At 33.9% G+C, this 20,783-nt stretch overlaps 1 protein-coding gene across 6 annotated transcripts in view; it reads right to left on the reverse strand.

Annotated features, from left to right (window-relative positions):
• Cad88C (cadherin-88C) overlaps positions 1-20,783 on the reverse strand; it is a 372,106-nt gene that overhangs the window by 162,300 nt on the left and 189,023 nt on the right. For all 6 annotated transcript variants that reach the window (XR_011039409.1, XR_011039408.1, XM_068346033.1 and 3 more), the window contains exon 3: positions 4,931-6,171. Coding sequence is in view for 4 of the 6 variants with exons in the window: in XM_068346033.1 (XP_068202134.1) it covers positions 4,931-5,534 (604 nt within the window). In the remaining 2 variants the exon portion in view is untranslated. The remainder of the gene's footprint in view (positions 1-4,930; positions 6,172-20,783) is intronic.

Genomic DNA, 20,783 nt, shown 5'->3' on the forward strand with positions numbered 1-20,783 from the left:
TGTGTATATATATATATATATATATATATATATATATATATATATATATATATATATATATATATATATATATATAACCGATTCTAACCGTTTCTGTTTATTCGGTCATCCAGTCAAAATCATCTCAATATTATCTATTATTATTGTGAAAACCCTTATAAATTCTTACGACATTTTTACATTGGTCTTTGACTGAATACATAACATTCTCCCTGTCCCTCTCACTTCGTGCTCGAGCTACCACCAACAATGAGAATCAAGTCTTACTCTGGTCATAAATTCCAAAGAAAGAATAAATTTGTGCCTTATTTATCATATTTTGATCATACATCTAAATCAAATATATGACAAACAATCCGCGTAATCTGCCAATTGCAAAGCCTAGAAATCCATTCGGTTGAATGCTCGTTCGACGCATTATCAAATTTACTGCCCGTCTCCGAGATAAACACCTCTGCACCACTCAATATTAAGCGCTTTTGCTTTTTCTCTTTTTACTCTCTTCTTTTAAATTCCGAGTCTGGCATTTCACCAATAACATTTAGCTTCAAGCCCACAATCAAGATGATTTTGCATTCAAATCTATTTTCCCGCAAATAGTTTCCAGTTTTTAGCCCTGATAACTTGCAACAAAACAAAAAAGAAAAAAAAAAATGAACAACGTAATGGGCAGGAGACAAGTCAGATTTTACGAACGTAAATGTGAAAGCTAAAGAGAATCTCCCAGAGGGACTTAGAGCAAATAGATGAAAAATGATAAAGATGCTGCTCTGGAAAAAAAGGGAAAGTTAAGAGTCGAGGCAGCGGACACAGATGACCAACCCTCTACTATTACAACAATGGTTTCAAAGAACCTTCTACAATTAGCTCCAGATCTTCAAAGGTAACCGGTATCATAATTACAAGTTTCGCGTGCCATCTCCAGTGACCGCACGTTAGAATCACAGAGAGAGAGAGAGAGAGAGAGAGAGAGAGAGAGAGAGAGAGAGAGAGAGAGAGAGAGAGAGAGAGAGAGAGCAAACTGGAAAGGTCATTGCATATCGACTGGTTACAATAGTTTAAACAACAGTCAAATGTTGCGTTTCATCAACTTTCTTTTTAATTTCTTTCTATTCTGAATAAAAAAAACGCAGAATCGCAATTTTCAGTTGCTGAAAACTTGATAAAAATAATTTAAATTTATAAAAGCACCATGATATAGATGAAAATATTTCGGGTGGTGGCTAAGCAATTGTCTAAATACACTCTCATATTATATTGTATTATATACATATATATATATATATATATATATATATATATATATATATATATATATGTATGTATATATATATATATATATATATATATATATATATATATATATATATATAGGTGTGCGCGTAGAGCATATATGATATGTAGGTTCGATTTGTATTATGCTGCATGTATTTCTGAAATTCAAAATTAGAGCTTTTTTTTTTTTACTTAGATATTAGATATACTATAAACCTCTCATGCTTCATTTCTGCAGTTTAGGATATAAATAATGTACGTAACAATCTCTTCAATATATTTCCACTAATATGGTATTCTGCCACTACTAAGCCGAAGCAAATAATAGATAATATAAAAGTTCTCCAATTTTTTGTCATGGTGAAAACGGACCCAAAAGGTTACGATCGATCGGCTACTAAATGACACCATTGTGTTTCTGTTCTCAGGATGCCAACGGGAGTGAAGCAATGGTCATCAGCAATTGCTGACCACTTTCATGTAAACAAAAAGAATAACTGGTTGAACTGATTAAAATGGATTGCACAAAAAAAATAAGGCATTTCGAAGTGACTGTAAAGTTACGATGGAGATCAACCCAAAAAAATCATGTATCCAAAAAAAAGTATTTCAAAGAGATAGTAAAATTCCAATGGAGATTAAACAAAAAAAAAAAAACACCATGTACTTGAAAAAAAAGAATTTCGAAGAGACTATAAAATTACGATGGAGATTAGAAAAAAATTATGATTAAAAAAAAAATAGAAAAGACTATAAAATTACGATGGTGATTAGCCAAAAAAAAATCGTGTAATGAAAAATAAGTATTTTGGAGAGACTGTAAAATTACGATGAAGATTAACCCCCCACCCCCCCCCAAAAAAAAAAATAAAGTATTTAAAAAAAAAATAAACACTAAAATTACGATGGAGATTAGCCCAAAAATAATTTATTCAAACTACGTATTTCGAAGAGATTGTTGAATGAAAATGGAGATTAGCACAAAAAAAAAACTATGAATTTCTAAAAGATGATAAAATATAACTACTGGAAACATCTTTGTTGATAGTGATTGCTTAATCCAATATACAAGTTTTCCAAAAGTGTCAACTGCCTTTTGATCAACTAAGTTCAATTAATTCTTCCGTATCTTACATAAAGAAGTAAAGATTTGCTATAAATGTATAATCATCGAATGTTGAGACAAGACCATTTCCAAAGAAAAACTCGATTTATCAATAATGTCAATAAAAACTACTTTTGAACAATCGCCCAAATGCTAAAAAATTGTTAATGAGTGTAAGTTGGCAAGTAACCTTAAGTAATAATGATTTCTCCCGTTTGGAATTATAGGTTTTTTATCATGACACTGTCTTCTCTCGATATACACACGGCTGATTTCGATTCCTATGCGATTCGTTCGGTATTTAATTTAGTCAGGATTGGGCATACTGAAGGTTTAATAAACGTTAACACACTTAAGACTTCCTTTTTAAGCCTTAAATATTTTTGAGAGAAATGGAGATGGAAAAGAAATAGAAATGCAAATATCTAGCATAATTTTGATGTAAATATAAATTTGCATCTGGAAACAGAAAAAAAGAAAAATGGAGAGAACTCCAAAGCTGGACAGATAAAGGCAAAAAACTGTAGTCTAAATCATATGAGTTTATCCGTAGATTGCTAATGCAGACTGGCCTTCCCCACATAAGTTACTTCACAAATTAGATCTTTCATCATTATTTCATTTAATGACATAAGCAATTAACGGGTATATAACCTCGGAAACTTTAATAGAAACGGCGATTTCCTATATTCTTCATTTACCTTTTTCCCTATGATGCTAAATCATTTTTCACCTCTGCCAAGGATGTTGTGATTAGTAGACACACAAATTCATAAAAAATCAGTATGCTATATTTAAGAGGATGTTGGAATTAAACTTCCGCTTGGGTCAGTATCTAGTTTTTTTTTTTCAAAGTATTTCCATCAGTATTTTGGGCTTACGAATAATCTTTATCGTTTCATGATAAGATCAGTTAATATTATAAGAAGTCTTCCTCTAAGAAAATATCATTATACGTCGCATGATGCACAAACTTTCCCTTCGAGTATCTCTTGTGTTAACTTAAGCAAGTATTGTCCCCACATATAGCAAAGTTCATACCAGCAGCTTTATTCATACATTTTAACGCGATCACAACTTTGCCCTTTCTGTATATACATTTTAGGAATTGTTCTCAAGACCAGCAAGATTATCTGTTGCTCTTAATTCTCTATCTAGAGAGACAAATAAAGGATCGATTCTTTGGTGAACGAGTGACATTCCATCACTGAATCCTCATTTGAAATCATTGTCTTCAGACCACGGTTTTTGTGATAGTGGCCCCATGCATCTAAATCATGTAAATAATATATGGAAACGTATTTTGCAAACTAATAACAAAAATACGAAACCGAAAACCATTCTCATACACCTATAAAAAAAAATTCTTATTGTGTTGCATTGTCACTGTATTTTCACAGCTTTCTTAATTTTCTCTTTAAATTTCAAAACAACCAATTGTTTTTTATCTCTTATTACTAAAATCATATGTAAGGGACGATAATGTTTGAATCAAAGCATTGAAGAACATTTTCTGCTATCGGGAATATTTTATGGTAATTATGAAAAACATAAAATAATACAAAAGTTAATTTAGGAATCAAATGAAAATATAAACACATTCTGAAAATCAGGGGCAAACCATCTCTCTCTCTCTCTCTCTCTCTCTCTCTCTCTCTCTCTCTCTCTCTCTCTCTCTCTCTCTCTCTCTCTATCTCTCTCTCTCTCTCTCTCATACATATATACAGAAATTAATATCTGACGAAATAAATATATGATAAACATGTACATGCACTGAAACAACCCAATGCAAAAGACATAACTAGTTGTATATCCTAAATATCAAATGTAAATATACATTATGAACATTAATAATAACAAAAACGCCCATAAAAATGCCCTACAAATAACACAAGTTGGAAAAAGTCTACAACTACATATAATTAAACTTTGAACTGGTTTTCTGACTTGCCCCCTTCCAAACATTTTTTTTTTCTCGAGAGTCCCAGTTCGAAGAAATGACCTCCAAAGGATCCACAAGATCACCAATTTCAGATACAATGCCACAATCGCCAACCGGAGTTGCACCGCAAAACCATAATTTGCACGAATTTCCTATCAGTGTAATAAATTGACAATAACTGCACGGTAGACCTTCATAAATTGTGTCAAGGCTATTATTCGGTTTCGGTTACGAGATACTAATGATTGGAGTAAATCTGCGCACCGTACAATTAACTGTTAGCATTTTAGCACCGTTTCTATTAATGATGATATAGATACACATCTGGGTAATAAGAATTATCTGTATGGCTTCAAGGGTGGATAGAACATATTACATAATCATATTAAAAGCAATATGAAATTTTTTATGTAATTTCATACATGTCTCTTCAGTGAAACTCCATATATCACCAAAAAGGAAAATATGCAACAACCCCTGAAAACCCACCAGATTATCTTACGTTGAGTAATATTATAGAAAACACGATTGCAAACATAAGAGAATAACTCATAGACTAAACAATAAAGGAACATAGATACAGAACTTATAATACAACAGTTACTTACCTACAGGTGTTGCATCTCCCTCGGTGAGTCTGATGACAATCTCCGTTTGTCCGTCGAGCACGAATCTAGGCGGAGTGTTGGCACTTGCGAGAGGTATTGTCAGGCCTAAGAGAGCCACTGACATCAGCGTCAGAGCCCAGAGATTTTTATGGAGAGACCACGACCTGACATGACTTCTGGACGTTGTTTTCGAGGAATTCCGTAAGGGCGAGGCGAACCATGATGGCATTGGCAGGAGTACATTTTGAACAGTGGCACATTCCGTGCAAGTTTCATGGGCGATTTGAGTATAAAGCGGCGTTTTGACAACATGCTCACTACACACGGATGATAAACTTTCGACAAAACTATCATTTGCTTCACATGTTTCACTGGGGGAACCTTCCGTCCGATCACTGTAATCGAGAACGTTCATTATCCCGGACTTCAGAGCATGGTCGCTATCAGCACCCCCGCAGTTTCTATGCACCGGAGGAGGGACGGTAAATACCGGCGCGACCTCTCCGTGTCGGGAGGTGACTGAAGAGGAGGAGGCGTTCCACCATGGACGTCGCACGCGGCAGCGGGAACTAGCGCGTGGAGATCTGCGTCTCTGCACGTGCATGGCCGAGTCTTTGGCATTCCAGTACCGGTGGAAAAGGGTTTCTAACGATTTTCTTTCTCACAAAAGAAAACGTTAACAGTTCGAATGGTCGCTGGTACTGTCCACTTTATTCTCGATCATCACTGCGGACGGACAGCCGTTTTTCAAGCACCGCACTCAATGGGCAAAAGGCAACAATAAATATGATTAAGTATCTTCTTCTTTCTCTTCCTCCTCCTCCTCCCCGTCCTCTCATCCCTAGCAATCGACAGCACTACAGCAGCATCACACTTTCTCCTCGACTGTTCATCATCGAGCTCAATCTAAAGGAAGCAAACCATCTACTCGACGAATACACATCCAGAGAAACTCCTCTTTATTACTAAGGACGGAAATGTAACGACTGGGAGTAGTAGTTAATCCTTCGCTGTGAAAGATAAAGTTCTCAATTTACCGTTATTGTTTCCGCCTCGTTCTAATATGGCGGATAAAAGCGCATCATTTGGAGGGGTTTAAAGAGCGCACTTCGTAGCGTCAGCACAACAATATCAGGGGCGTGAGATAAGACTTCGTCAGTATCCGGAAAGATGGTTGATGGCAAAAGGGCTGACTGTCGTGATCTCGACGATTTTCCAGGCTCCGGTGGACGCTACTCGATCTGAAAGTAGAAAGCCAGTCATTACTTATATTGTAATAGAAAATAAAAAGCGTATACATCTATATGGATATTTTCACTGATGAGGGAATAAATATATATACTCTCTCTCTCTCTCTCTCTCTCTCTCTCTCTCTCTCTCTCTCTCTCTCTCTCTCTCTCTCTCTCTCTCTCTCTCTCTCTCAAAACAATTATTAATAATTTGTAATAGCAGTTACCAATTAATTTAAATGATGGCGCAACTCGTGTAAGGGTGATCACAGTATTTTCTGACACTCTAAGTTGTCAGAATTCTACAATTACTACTTCTACTATTGAGACTAATAATATACTGATAATGCAACAATACTAAATGCAGTCGTTTCTAGTCTAGCAGGGCAAATGCCTCAGACATATCCCTAGTCATGTCTGGGGTTTGGCATTTTCATCACCACGCTGGCCAATGGGTGTCCCTGATTAGAACAGCTTTGCTGATCATGGTGATACGCAAAGCCTTTCAACACGTTAAGGTATCCCCACTTTTACAAAATGATCACAAGAAGAATTTTCACAAGAAATCGTGTTTTCTGGGTAATGATAAAGCTTTGATATCAATAACCCTCCTGTTCCACTCGAACATTTTATCCCGTGAGAAAATCAGTTGAAGCATTAGCTACTTTTTTATGTAAGACCCTTAATGATAAGTATAAAGCAAAACTTTAAACGCTGTTAGAAAAAGCTATGAAACTACGTCGTCATGAGGACGACGATTAAATTGAAAAAAAAAATTAACGCTTAACATTTAAAGTAAAGGAAATAACACCTTTTGTGACAATCTCTCTTTCTCTCTCCCTAGTCACGATCCTCCAAATGCCATCTATGACGACCAAACCTGTAATGAGGGGAAGGACAAACCACTTTATACACATTACCTTTCACTCAACGAAAGAGAAAGCCACTTTGGATAAAAGGGAGAGTGATCGGGTAATTACATTACCATACATCTCCATAATATAAGCATCGTTTCCTCCTATCAGACCATAATGTCAAAAGTGATTTCATAAGGCCCTCCCTCTCCCGGATTAAACTTCGTAGCTAAAATCATTAGGTACCTTTGTCGCATAAAGAATAGAAAGTTAATATGTTAATCAAATATGTGTATATATGAATGAAATTATCTAGTAAAGGTCACTAATATGTTTGTATGCAATTAAAAAATATTACTTTTTAGTTTTTTAACGTCCTTATCCAGTGCTGCCCATACGGTCGATATATACATCACCATACATATAAAATGTGAGAATCGTAAAGCATTTATTTACAATGTCCCCTCATTCAGTTCCTAAATATCAATATTTTTTTCTATTCCATCAAGTTCTTAGACCCACCTAGTCGGAACTTATACGTCCTTCTCTCCTTTATCCACCGAAAAATATCAATTTGAACACAATTTTTATACAACCAAAAGCATTAATCGCAAAAATAAATTGGAAAGATGAATAATTTCCGACAAAGAGGATGGTGTGTGGATGAATGATCCTTTATAAAATTCTAAAGAAGTTTAGGATTTAAGTTCTATCACGTAATTCAAGCAATAGCCAATCATCGAAATATATTCTTAGTTTTCTGAAAATTATGAATAAGTAATCAGAAACATATTCAACAAACGAAATGTATTCCTTAATTCGCAGTTACATTGTTTTAATATCAAGACAATAAAATCACTAGAAGGAAACGGTCAATATTCGTTTCATGATTTCCGTCACTGTTTGCTTTAAAACAAACAAAGACTGCATTTGCATATAGTGGTAAGACCACACCTTTGGGTTTCAGATGTTTCTGCATCCATCTTACGAAACACTCACAAACCGGCTTTCAATTTCCATATGGCAGACACTTCCCTAAACTAGAACATTTCTCATTTTCCTTGATCTGTATCGTAACTATTTGGTTTAACGGTTATTATTTCCTGTTTTGTTTTCTATTTGCAATCACACCTTCCTCCCGCTTTCACCTCCGATTGAAGACATAGAATTGCTCAAATAATTTCCGGAAGAGAAAAATTCAATTACCAAATATATTCTTAGTTATTTTTCTATTTAATTAATTATATCCCCCTGAACAGTTATTTTTTTTTTTATTACAAGTAAAACTCGATAAGAATAACTGATTGAAATTTATGAACAAAAACCTGCATTATCTTTCTCTTGTAATACAATCAATGTTCTTGAGCAACAACTTCCGTCAAATCAACGAGAGAGAGAGAGAGAGAGAGAGAGAGAGAGAGAGAGAGAGAGAGAGAGAGAGAGAGAGAGAGATGCGTTGCAAGCAAGAGCGCGCTTAAGGCGAGCTTGTTTTTCCCAAGACTTGCTTCATTTTCCCATCATTGTGGCTTTGCGATCCTGCGCATTAGAGCCAATACGACACGATGACTGACACCAATTAGGGCCGTCTCTTATTCATTCATTCTCTTCCGCTTGGAAAATACCTTTCTTCTTTGATTCCCTCTTAAAATCGCATGAATGTATTTCACCATCTGAATTTCCCCCCACTAAATTATTTAGCTCCTTTCGGGAGACACCGGGTTGAGATAGTTATGTAAGATCCGTGTTAGATAATGTTACAAGATTTGATTACGGCTGATTCTCAACTTTCATTTTCTCAGGACGGTAAATTACGATCATTTTCGTTTGAGAGTTGGAATACCGAGAGATTTCATAAAAAAAAAAAAAAAAATATTCCTTACATGATTGCACATGATATTGTAACCTGGTTTCATGTATGTAATTTTGAATAAGATTTGCTTTATTTCTATTGTTTTTAATATTACTGTATCAAACAAACCAAGAGTAAGAGGAAGAGAGGAAAGAAAATATTTAGAAATTCTTGTTGGAAAGAAATTAAACATATTAAAATCTATTCGTAACCCCTTAAGAAGTTATATAATTTCCTCCAAATTCTAACACTGCAAAACAGGAAAATACAGCAAAGCACCTAAAAGAATGAAAACCCATGGAACAAATAAATTTCGTAAAATGGCCTAAACACCCTGAAAATATGCAACTGAAAAATATTGATAAAATACACAATTATAAGGAGCATGTGCTTTCAACATCTTTAAGCCAAAAGTATGGAGCGACATCTAGTGACTTAAGATTATTAGAATGGAAGGGCTTTAACCCATCCATGCTAGAGACGTTATACAACGTCCGTGCCTCCAAATAGATCTTCAGCCTGTCTCACACCCAAAAAACATTGGAAAGCGATCATGATAGCCTATGAATGATTTTTTTCTCCTTATTTATTTTCATTTCTAATAATACTACGAAAACAGAAAATATACACCGTGAGTACGTAATATTCCACAACCTACAGTCCTCTAAGATAATAAATAAAGCTAAAACTCATATAATCCCCTCATTTTATAATTCTAATGACAGAAAAACAGCTAAGCAGAGATGTAAAATCAAAAATATTAGAATTAAAAAATATACATTGTAAAATATCACACTAAAATGACAGGCACACAATAGCGAGTCACGTTATCGAAGACAAGGCTTGTATACCACGGGGCACTATAAGGTTGATATATGAAGAGGAAAAAAAAAAGTGCATGAAAACGAAGGAAATTTGACCCGAAAATTTGCTATAAAACAGTAGAGGAGCTGTACATGATCTTGGGAACAGGTATCGTTGTATAGTTTGTAGCGTAAGAATGAATTGGTATGAAGTTCTACCTTCGGCTTTAGAAGAAATGCCCATCCATTTATTAAATACACACACTATATCTATTTATTGCCATATTCATACATCAAATATGTGCAGAAAATATTCAAAAAAATTTTTTATCAAAATATAGAAATAATAGATCTAATGCAGTTTTTTTTTTTTTTTTTTTTTTTATGATATAGTAACTCGCATTTAGGCATCGCCATCTTTTAGGATACCATATACTACCTTTAGATTTTTCCCTTCACATCACCATACATTCTAGATATTCAAACATAGGTCAGGATATCTCTCTCTCTCTCTCTCTCTCTCTCTCTCTCTCTCTCTCTCTCTCTCTCTCTCTCTCTCTCTCTCTCTCTCTCATCAAATATCTTTCTAATCTATTGTAAATGACAATCAATAACTAACGACCTTGTAAAGACTCAAGAATCTATAAAACAACATTCCCAACCAAATTCAATTAAAGGACTTAGGAATAATAATGAGTAAATAAGATGATTATCAATGCATAGTTTAGAACCTGACTTCGACTAAAATGTTTCAAGGTATATCTAGAAAGAAAAAAAAATTCTACTGCACACATAAAAACATTTAAAACATTTCGTGCTGGTTTCTTCCCAGTTCCCATGCTTAGCAAAAGCTCCAGGGTTATTGCATAATCAGAGGAAGAGTTAAAAATAGGATTTTTAGGTCACGCAATCACCACACTGCTACACAATTGAACACTTAGGTGCGCTGTGCAGTTATTAATCGTGAAAAACTGCAACCTTTTAGCAAAAGTCATATATATTAGCCATCTTATAACGTCTTTAGAGCCTCGTGGTTTAATTTACATTATATATATATATATATATATATATATATATATATATATATATATATATATATATATATCGGTATATATCATGGAGTATATATATATTTTTCCTGTCACGCTGAGTAGCCCAAGATGCAGTGTTGTAGTTAGGAAAATGGAGAGGGCATAGGCAGGATTGACTCTCCGCTTGTGTATATATCTATCTAAACATTCAACAATCTATTGACGGGTAGCGTACACTAGTAAGATAATAAACATTATAAAACTGATAACTGTGTATGCATGTGTGTGTGCTTCACGAATGACAAACTTATTCCAATACATCAGTTATTTCGTAATAATTCACCAGGCTTTATGGACTATTGATATTGAATGCGTTCCTATTTCTTTTATTTATGGATCACGTAACCATAAACAGGACCGACACTTAACTACCGGAACTAAATCCCAGCGTTGGGGACTTTCTTCCTCTCTTTGTTAAGAATTACATAAATCCATTGCATTCGAATAGCAAACGTAATTTAAAAGTCTCCATGAGATTCTGGCGTGAGTTCCCACACTGTTTCACTCTCTCGCCAATCTCGTAACACTAAAAAGTTCCCACACACACGTGCCGTGTGCAATTTAAGGCGTTTGATTACGGAAGAGCTGTCTCGGAAATCATTTTCCTCATATAAAATTGCAGCAGAATATTTAAAAAAAAAACATTGTTACATTTATATAACAAATACGCATTTTTTAAATTCTAATTATTTGTATGCAATGGGTTATGGTATCAACTTCGACGTTTTATTATCAAAAATTTACATTTTTATTAAATTTACTGAGATTAATTTTATTATAATGATTAAGAATATCATTATTATCATTCAAATGAAAAAAAACATCAACTTTAGTAAATATGAACCTTGTAGCTAATAAGAGATACCGGTGGGCATTGAACCAGTATACACTTACTATCCATGAGACTTGCTATAATAATTATCAATTATTAAAACTCGAGATAAATCTTGCGAGGAGAAAAAACGAATAAGATTTCCCTTTTAAACATCCTCTTCTCTTTCCGGAATATACTGTATGGATTATCAGTGCCGAAAATAAGTAGACTTTTTACTCGTTAATTTCAATCTCGCACGATATTACCCAAAGATTAGAAAAGTTTCCTAATCAAATATCTAAAATTTACTACATTTAACGGGAAACTTATGGATATAGCAATCTTCAACCTTTTAAAGGTTTAAGGTTCAAAGGTCGCTCATGAATGGAAGAGGTAAGGGATAGTAACAATGCCCTAGAGACTGATCAAATATATATATATATATATATATATATATATATATATATATATATATATATATATGTGTGTGTGTGTGTGTGTGTGTGTGATCAGCGCCAAAGCCATCTCAACCCAAGCTAAGACCAGGGATGGCCAGGCAATAGCTACCGAAGATTCAGCAGGTACACCTATAGGTAGACCCAAACCCCCTTCCTTAGTTCACAAGGCTGGTGAGGTTGCAGACACTACAAGAAACTATCGGACTTGTACAGGGCTCGAAACCCATTCCAGGTAGGTTGGCTAGGGCACCAGCCAACCGTTGAGATACTACCGCAAGAGAGTTATGGGGTCCTTTGACTGGCCAGACAGTACCACATTGCACCCTTCTCTCTGGTTACGGTTCATTTTCCCCTTACCTACACATACACCGAATAGTCTGGCCTATTCCTTACAAATTCTCCTCTGTCCTCATACACCTGACAACACTGACATTACCAAACAGTTTCTCTTCATCCAAGGGGTTAACTACTGCAGTGTAATTGTTCAGTGGCTACTTTCCTCTTGGTAGAAGAGACTCTTTAGCCATGGTAAGCAGCTCTTCTAGGAGAAGGAGACTCCAAAATCAAACCCTTATTCTCTAGTCTTGGGTAGTGCCATAGCCTCTGTACCATGGGCTTCCACTGTCTTGGGTTAGGGTTCTCTTGCTTGAGGGTACACTCAGGCACACTGTTCTGTCTTATTTCTCTTCCTCTTATTAAAGTTTTTATAGTTTATATAAGAAATATTTATTTTGGTGGTGTTGTTGTTCTTAAAGTATTTTATTTTTCCTTGTTTCCCTTCCTCACTGGGCTACTTTTCCCTGTTGGAGCCCTTGGGTTTATAGCATCTTGCTTTTCCAACTAGGGTTGTAGCTTAGCTAGTAATAATAATAATAATAACAGATCACCAAGCTGGGACGTTTCCAATAGGATACCACAACTCTTAACCCCTTTAATGAAAATCTAACAGGCTATTCAAAAGTTTTCTTTCTTTATCAACATTTCTTGAATTTAAAGCGACTTCAAAAGGATATGATAGATCGTAACAAAAGTAATTCAGCACTGACGGAGAACAAAATAATATTCAAATGCGCAGTAAACAGTCATTTTTGTCAATAAGTTAATCCATTGCTTTCGTGGTGGTTACGGTCCCCTCCAATGCCCATCCATCTCATTACCTAAATTTAATACCGGGACTGGGATATAAAAAATACATCTTTTTTTATAGTTTGTCATTCAAATTTGGCTTTCTTTCCAGAGAGGTTGTGTGCAATTATATAAAAACTTATCAGCTTTTGACATCATTTATATATATATATATATATATATATATATATATATATATATATATATATATATATATATATATATATATATATATATATAATCACGCAGTTGAATCGATGGAACTTCAGAAATTCAAACTTGTAGTGAATGTTTTTATGTTGAACAGGCTGACATGGTCTCTATAGCTCATATATGAAAAATCTATTTCAAACGATTGTTATTGCTCTTAAAATATTTCACATTAATTGTTCATTACTTGTAGTTTATAGATTTCTTCGTTTCTTTTCCTCACTAGGGTATTTTTTCCCCGTTGGAGCTCTTGGGTTCATAGCACCCTGTTTATCCATCTAGGGTGTAACTTAGTTAATAACAAGAATAATAGCACACTGTATATGTATATATAGCCTATACATATACATTACTTATAAGGTATGTATACGGAAATACATACAGTATACGGTATATATACATTACACCCACACATATAAATATACATATACATACATACATACATACATACATACAATTACAAACTCGCACATATATAGGTTATATGTATATATACATACGTAAAGATTTGTGTGCGTATACATAGCCTACACAAAGACAATTACGTAAACAGAAAAATAGAAACTACTGTATCTCAAACAACAACTTGCACTCACCAACAATGCAAAAATGAAAAGCGTTTTCGTCGTGCCAAACCAAAGCATCCGTTCATTATCTGAAATATACAAGCCTACAAACTCTCTATTCTCAATCGTTCTAAAATTCAATATTATTAACTTTGTACCAGCGAGCAATACCTAATGATTTCCACGTACAGTCGACATACCAAAAGTTCTCTGAGTGCAGTACATAAATCATTAATTCATCTTGTATGCATCATACATGCCATTCATTTGCATACATCCTTGGCAAGGATCACGTTTGGCTAGGCTTCGCTGCTTTTGTTTTTATACCTCGAATAGGCTTTAGAATAATAACGATTATATTTCGCCAGCCACATGCTTCGGTATATTAATAATAATAATAACCTCACTATTTTCATTAGAAAATAGATGACATCAAGATATTCGTCTTATTACCGATGAACTCTTGCATTCTGGGCGATAATTGAACTTTTTCTTCAAGAAGAAATTAACACACACATATTTATATACGTTATATGTATATGTATGTGTGTATATATATATATATTATATATATGTGCGTATATGTATATGTATCAGTTCTCTGAAGAAGTATCACGAAACTAGTCAGGACTTAAGCGTATATTTCGTATTTTCATTTTCCCTGTGGTTCTTCTGCATCTGAGCATTACGTTTTCCTGTGATTTTTACGCATATATATATATATATATATATATATATATATGTGTGTGTGTGTGTGTGTGTGTGTCTGTGTGTGTGTCGTGTGTGTGCATTTCCTCCTCTAAAATTTTTGGAATACTTAATCTTTTGCTATACATCTTGTAGTGTTTCATCTTTGCTTTATTCTAATGATTGCCTCTTATTTTTTGTTCCATTTCTTTGAGAGTTGAATTTTATGAACATTTGTTTATAACAATAAAATCTTCATCTAATAGATTGCTGAGAGTAAAACTCTGCCGCTTCTCACATATTTGGTTTGGCATAAACCAATTGGGTAATTGTTTGTGCTGATGATACTACATAATTGATATCGTTCCAATCTCCAGAGTGTACACCTGTTTTAAAAGATTTTTTCTAAGTTCTAGCTAAAGTGGGAGCACATGTTTAGGATATTGAATGCCCTCCTTTTTCTAGTCACTGATAATGTTTCTTCAACTACTCTCCTAAAATTCTATGTGTCTTTCTTGAAAGCAAACTCACTATTTCAATTGCACAAAAAAAGAATCTAGTCATATTGAGAAAGCAAGATTCCTAGAAACCTGTCTATCCTGAGGGAATGATTTACTTTCTTTATTCAACAATTCTTTAAGACACTGTTCCCCGGTTTGCTCTTTGCAATTGACTCGCATAGTAAATTATTGGTTAGCGCCCTAACTTTAACCGAAACTTTCCGATTAGCTCATCGAACGTTTCATAACATTTCTCATTATGTTGATCATCCTTTGAATTCAGGTTTCTCAAGATTATATGATACACTACTTGTTCTAGTAATCTTTCCCTTTTCTTAGCGATGCTCAACACTACATATTTTTCTACAAGTTTTGTTACACCTGATCCTTCTTGACATGTAGCTGAATTGCTGTCCCTACAGAAGTTCTGACTAGAGCCAAAAGCATTCTTTGTTGAACAGAATTCCACTAGGATTGTTTTGTAGTTTCAGGCTTTTTAAAATTCTTCATAATTTTTTCTTTACTGTGCTTCCCTTATTACTGGAACCTTTAGTTTTTAGCATCATGTTTTTTTTCTCAAACTAAGCCAACAGTTTGGCTAATATGCATTGGTAATGATGATGATGATGATGATGATGATGATGGTGATAGCTATTCACTATTGAATACTTCATCTTTGTTCCAGTGTTCAAGGGAACTATTCCAAGCCAATTCATCTGATCAATAAATAAAACTCTCAAGGTTTTTCTAGATCCTCATTATCATGAGGCAAAATGCGAATACTTTTGTTGTCTGATTTACAGGAAACATGGTCCGCCCGCCCTTCAAGTAGCCAATGACATCCGTTAAGTCCTGAATGAATGTTTCATAATGCTCGGGTCGCTTGTGGGGTTTCTTTCTTTTCATGGCCCGCCAAGAAATTCTCTTCATCTTCTGGTTTCCCTGAGATCGGTAGTCGGGGACATTTCTTATTTACGGAGGTTAGATGTACTCCTTTTTCACTCTTAATCATATTCCATTTTCATTCATCAGTCATATCTGGATATTACCTTTCCGTCTCGTCAGTATTGTATACGAACAAATATTTCTCTGCCCCCAAATATTTGAATTCTTATCTTCAGTTCTCTGATTAACTTATTATCTTTACAAAAGAAGTTACTAAGATAAAAAGACAACCAGAAAGCCTTTTTAAATAAGATACTATATAATGAAAATTAATTGAATCATCTGGTAAACTACCAATAAAAACACCCAAACCTAAAATTACAACCAGTGTCTACAGTAAATTATCTTTGATAATTTTGATTAAAAAACTACAAGATACTTCATGTAGGTATTGGTAAGAGGAAAAACTTCAACTGTATACAAATATCTCGACCCTGAAAATGGTGGAACAAGAATCGCATATAAATCACTCTTATTGTAAAGTAAACGTCAATGTTACGGGTTCGGCTAAAAGGATATTTTTAAGAGTAAAACACCTGATTAAGAATAAACATAAAAGAACCAAGTAATTAGTAAATGACGTAACACAGCGCATCTAGGGTTGAAGGAACGCTGCAAGGAACCTTTCATGTCGTCCAAAGTGTGGCGAAAGAGAAAAATAACACTATCAGCATCACACACCTCCGGGGATAACAGCAGACAAGCGGACCACATTTGTCACAGGTGATCTCAAGGCATAATTCAACCAACCTCTAGCCCTGGATCACTACAACGCCCTGGGGCCGATTCGTTTTGATAAAAGGTGCAGTGGCTCAAAAAGGAGAGGCCAGGATGGTTGTGTAACCACAGGAAAAGGCTACAAGACTGGAAAAGCTAAAACCGACATCACATTTTCCCCGGCTTTTCGATTTGTGCTGGAAATTAAGAAGGCTGATGGATAAAATGAGCTAGAAAGAACCGCAGGAAGGAAAAGGAAAAGGGGAGGAAAACTCAATATAAAATAAGGCACTGATCAGTAATTAAGCCATTAGGATGCTGCATTCGATATAATAGCAGAACTTAAGAATTAAATCTACAATCGCGCGCATATACAAACATACATAAATACACACACACACACACACACACACACATATATATATATATATATATATAAAGAGAGAGAGAGAGAGAGAGAGAGAGAGAGAGAGAGAGAGAGAGAGAGAGAGGAGAGAGAGAGAGAGATACACATTTTATATATATATAAATAAATATATATATGTTTATACATATATACATTATATATATATACATTATATTTATATACATAATATACAGTATATAAATACATTATACATATATATATAACATTATATACATACATACATATATATATATATATATATATATATATAAAGAAAAAGAAAGAAAAAGAGAGAAAAGAATAACAGACGGATGTTCCGTTGGTGGAAAAGTTCATAAGAGTGTAACCTGCAACTCAAGGGCAATGACCACACCCTTTCTGAGAGTGGGCAGTGTGCTAAGAACAGGGCAGGGACAAGAAAGGGCCAGGAGACCTCTTGTCTTTCAACTCTTGCAACAAATTTCTCTTTACTTACACTATCTTTTGATCAGAAGTATCAGGCTCTCTCTCTCTCTCTCTCTCTCTCTCTCTCTCTCTCTCTCTCTCTCTCTCTCTCTCTCTCTCTCTCTATGTATGTATGTATATATATAATATATAAATATATATATATATATATATATATATATATATATATATCTAAATATATATATATATAATTAAATATATATATATACATGATAGATAGATAGATATAGATATATACATACATACTGTATGTGCTTATAAAATATGTATAAATATGATAAAAGTATATATATATATATATATATATATATATATATATATATATATATACATAGATCTAAGTCAAAGAATATAGTGAGTGACGCACCAGATAAACATACATCATCCAGTAAAAGAATGGAAGAGGAAGATGCTTGTAAGTTGGCTTCCGTACACTCGTGAAAGTCTTCATTCCCCCAGAGAATAGTTCCAGGTTACGAAAGAAATTTTGAGGGCTAGAAAATACCACATAGAAATGCTCGAAACTGAAATGACGAGAGAGAGAGAGAGAGAGAGAGAGAGAGAGAGAGAGAGAGAGAGAGAGAGAGAGAGAGAGAGAGAGAGATACTATACTGACTATGAAGGAGTATGAAGGAGTAAAACTCACGAAACTAGTCAAAAGGAAACTTATTAGTCATATTCTATTAATTCTTCAAAGCTTGAAAATTAACGATGGAGGACTAGTAAGGAAGAAAGTCTATAATTTTCCTTTATCTGAACACTTATAATTTCAAAACACTTATAGATGAAACATTCTGCTATACAGTATGTTCACGAAGATCAGATTGTATTCAGAAATCATATGAGGTGTTTTGGATAATTTTGATATTACCTTGTTTCTCATAATTATGATATTTGACAAAAATGCAGTTTCGTCCTAGAGGTTACACTTTACTTTCCATGATATTCTAACACAACACGAATGAACCTATATGAAAACAAAAACTAGGAAGCTTTTCTGTTGAACAAAACAGTATCTCCTAGGTAGTAGGTTGGCCAGGGCACCAGCCACCCATTGAGATACTACCACTAGAGAGTTATGGGGTCTTTTGACTGGCCAGATAGTACTACATTGGATCCTTCTCTCTGGTTACGGTTCATTTTCCCTTTACCTATACACTCACACACCGAATAGTCTGGCCTATTCTTTACATATTCTCCTCTGTCCTCATATACCTGACAACACTGAGATTACCAAACCATTCTTCTCACTTCACTGTAATTGTTCAGTGGCCACTTTCCTCTTTGTAAGGGTAGAAGAGACTCTTTAGCTATGGTAAGCAGCTCTTCTAGGAGAAGGACACTCTAAAATCAAACCACTGTTCTCTAATATATAGCCTCTGCACCATGGTCTTCCACTGTCTTGGGTTAGAGTTCTCTTGCTTAAGGGTACACTCGGGCACACTGTTCTATCTTATATATTATTTCTCTTCCTCATGTTTTGTTAAAAGTTTTTATAGTTTATAAACTCATATCTATTTTAATATTGTTGCTCTTCTTAAGATATTTTATTTTTCCTTGTTCCTTTTCTCACGGAGCTATTTTCCCTGTTGGAGCCTCTGGGCTTATAGCATCCTGCTTTTCCAACTAGTGTTGTAGCTTAGCAAGTAATAATAATAATAATAATAATAATAATAATAATAATAATAATATATAAATATATACATACATACATATATAAATATGTATAAATTATATTACATAATATACAATAAATATAAATGCATATATATATACTTAAAATATACATATACATTGTACATATAAAAGAAATTTCACGTAATAACCGCTTATAACTACAGTATATGCAATTCTATACTGAAATGATAATGCCAGCTAAATATTGTAAACTATGTAGTCATAAATCCACTATTCTTATAAGAATATCCTATATATATATATATATATATATATATATATATATATATATATATATATATATATATATATATATATATATATATATATATATATATATATATATATATATATATATATATATATATACAAAAACATTTAGTGGAAAACCTACTATTTGCATTCGAAATAGACAAAAAAAAATTTGAGACACTATTCAAATGAATCCTGTATTCAACTGATTAACGGATTGTGAAAAAAAAAAATGTCTAGGATAAAAAAATTCAAAGCAAAAAGAGCTTTACTAATAACAATATTACATTCGCTAATTGTAATGAAGTGTTAACACAATAGGTAATAAAACAATAATTGGTTATCGCTAACTTAAACCCAAATTGCTTTACAGTTATAAATGCAAAAAGCAATTATTGAATTTCCGTGGTTCGGACTTTCATAGAAATTAAATGAAATTGGCTCACCAGTACTTTTCGGCCATTCCTTTCAATTCAAGAATTAGAACTTTGCTTGGCCGTTATTTTCATTTCCATAAACTTCTGAATTAGTGCTTTCCCCATTTTTCATCACCACCACAATTAGACAGATGAACTGCAACATATTTAAATTGCCATCTTAACACAACCAATTGTTTACCAATATCAACAATTACAAACACATTGTTCAAAAAACCGTTTATAAACAGCACATGTCCAACTTTTTCATTTCTAAAAGAACATCAAATCGTCAAGGTATAAACTCGTTTATCAATAGTAGTACTTATTAATTTACATAACAGAACCAATCAAACCCCTTAAAATACCAAATCCAAAAGAAAAAAGAAAAAATGACACTAATAGCCTATCATGAAAAAAAAAAAAAGTTTATCAATAAAATCACATTCAAATTGTCTATTTGAAGACAGCAATCGGTTATCAAAAGAAACTCCATTATATCCTTTATCCAAAGAAACCAATGTTTCATAAATAGCATCATATTCAAACGGATAAAGAATCCAAACATTTATCAACCGCAACACTTTCAAGTGACCTGTGTAAAGAAACCACTGGTTTACACTTCGTTGGTCGACGTCAAATGAATTCAGGATTCTCGGCCAAACCTGGGAATCTGTGTTTGCGGACAGGAATGCCCGCATCAGCAAACGAATTTTAATGGACGTAATTGAGATATAATCTCTCTCTCTCTCTCTCTCTCTCTCTCTCTCTCTCTCTCTCTCTCCATAC

The sequence above is a fragment of the Palaemon carinicauda genome, chromosome 22, assembly GCF_036898095.1.
Source record: "Palaemon carinicauda isolate YSFRI2023 chromosome 22, ASM3689809v2, whole genome shotgun sequence".
Taxonomy (NCBI): Eukaryota; Metazoa; Arthropoda; class Malacostraca; order Decapoda; family Palaemonidae; genus Palaemon; species Palaemon carinicauda.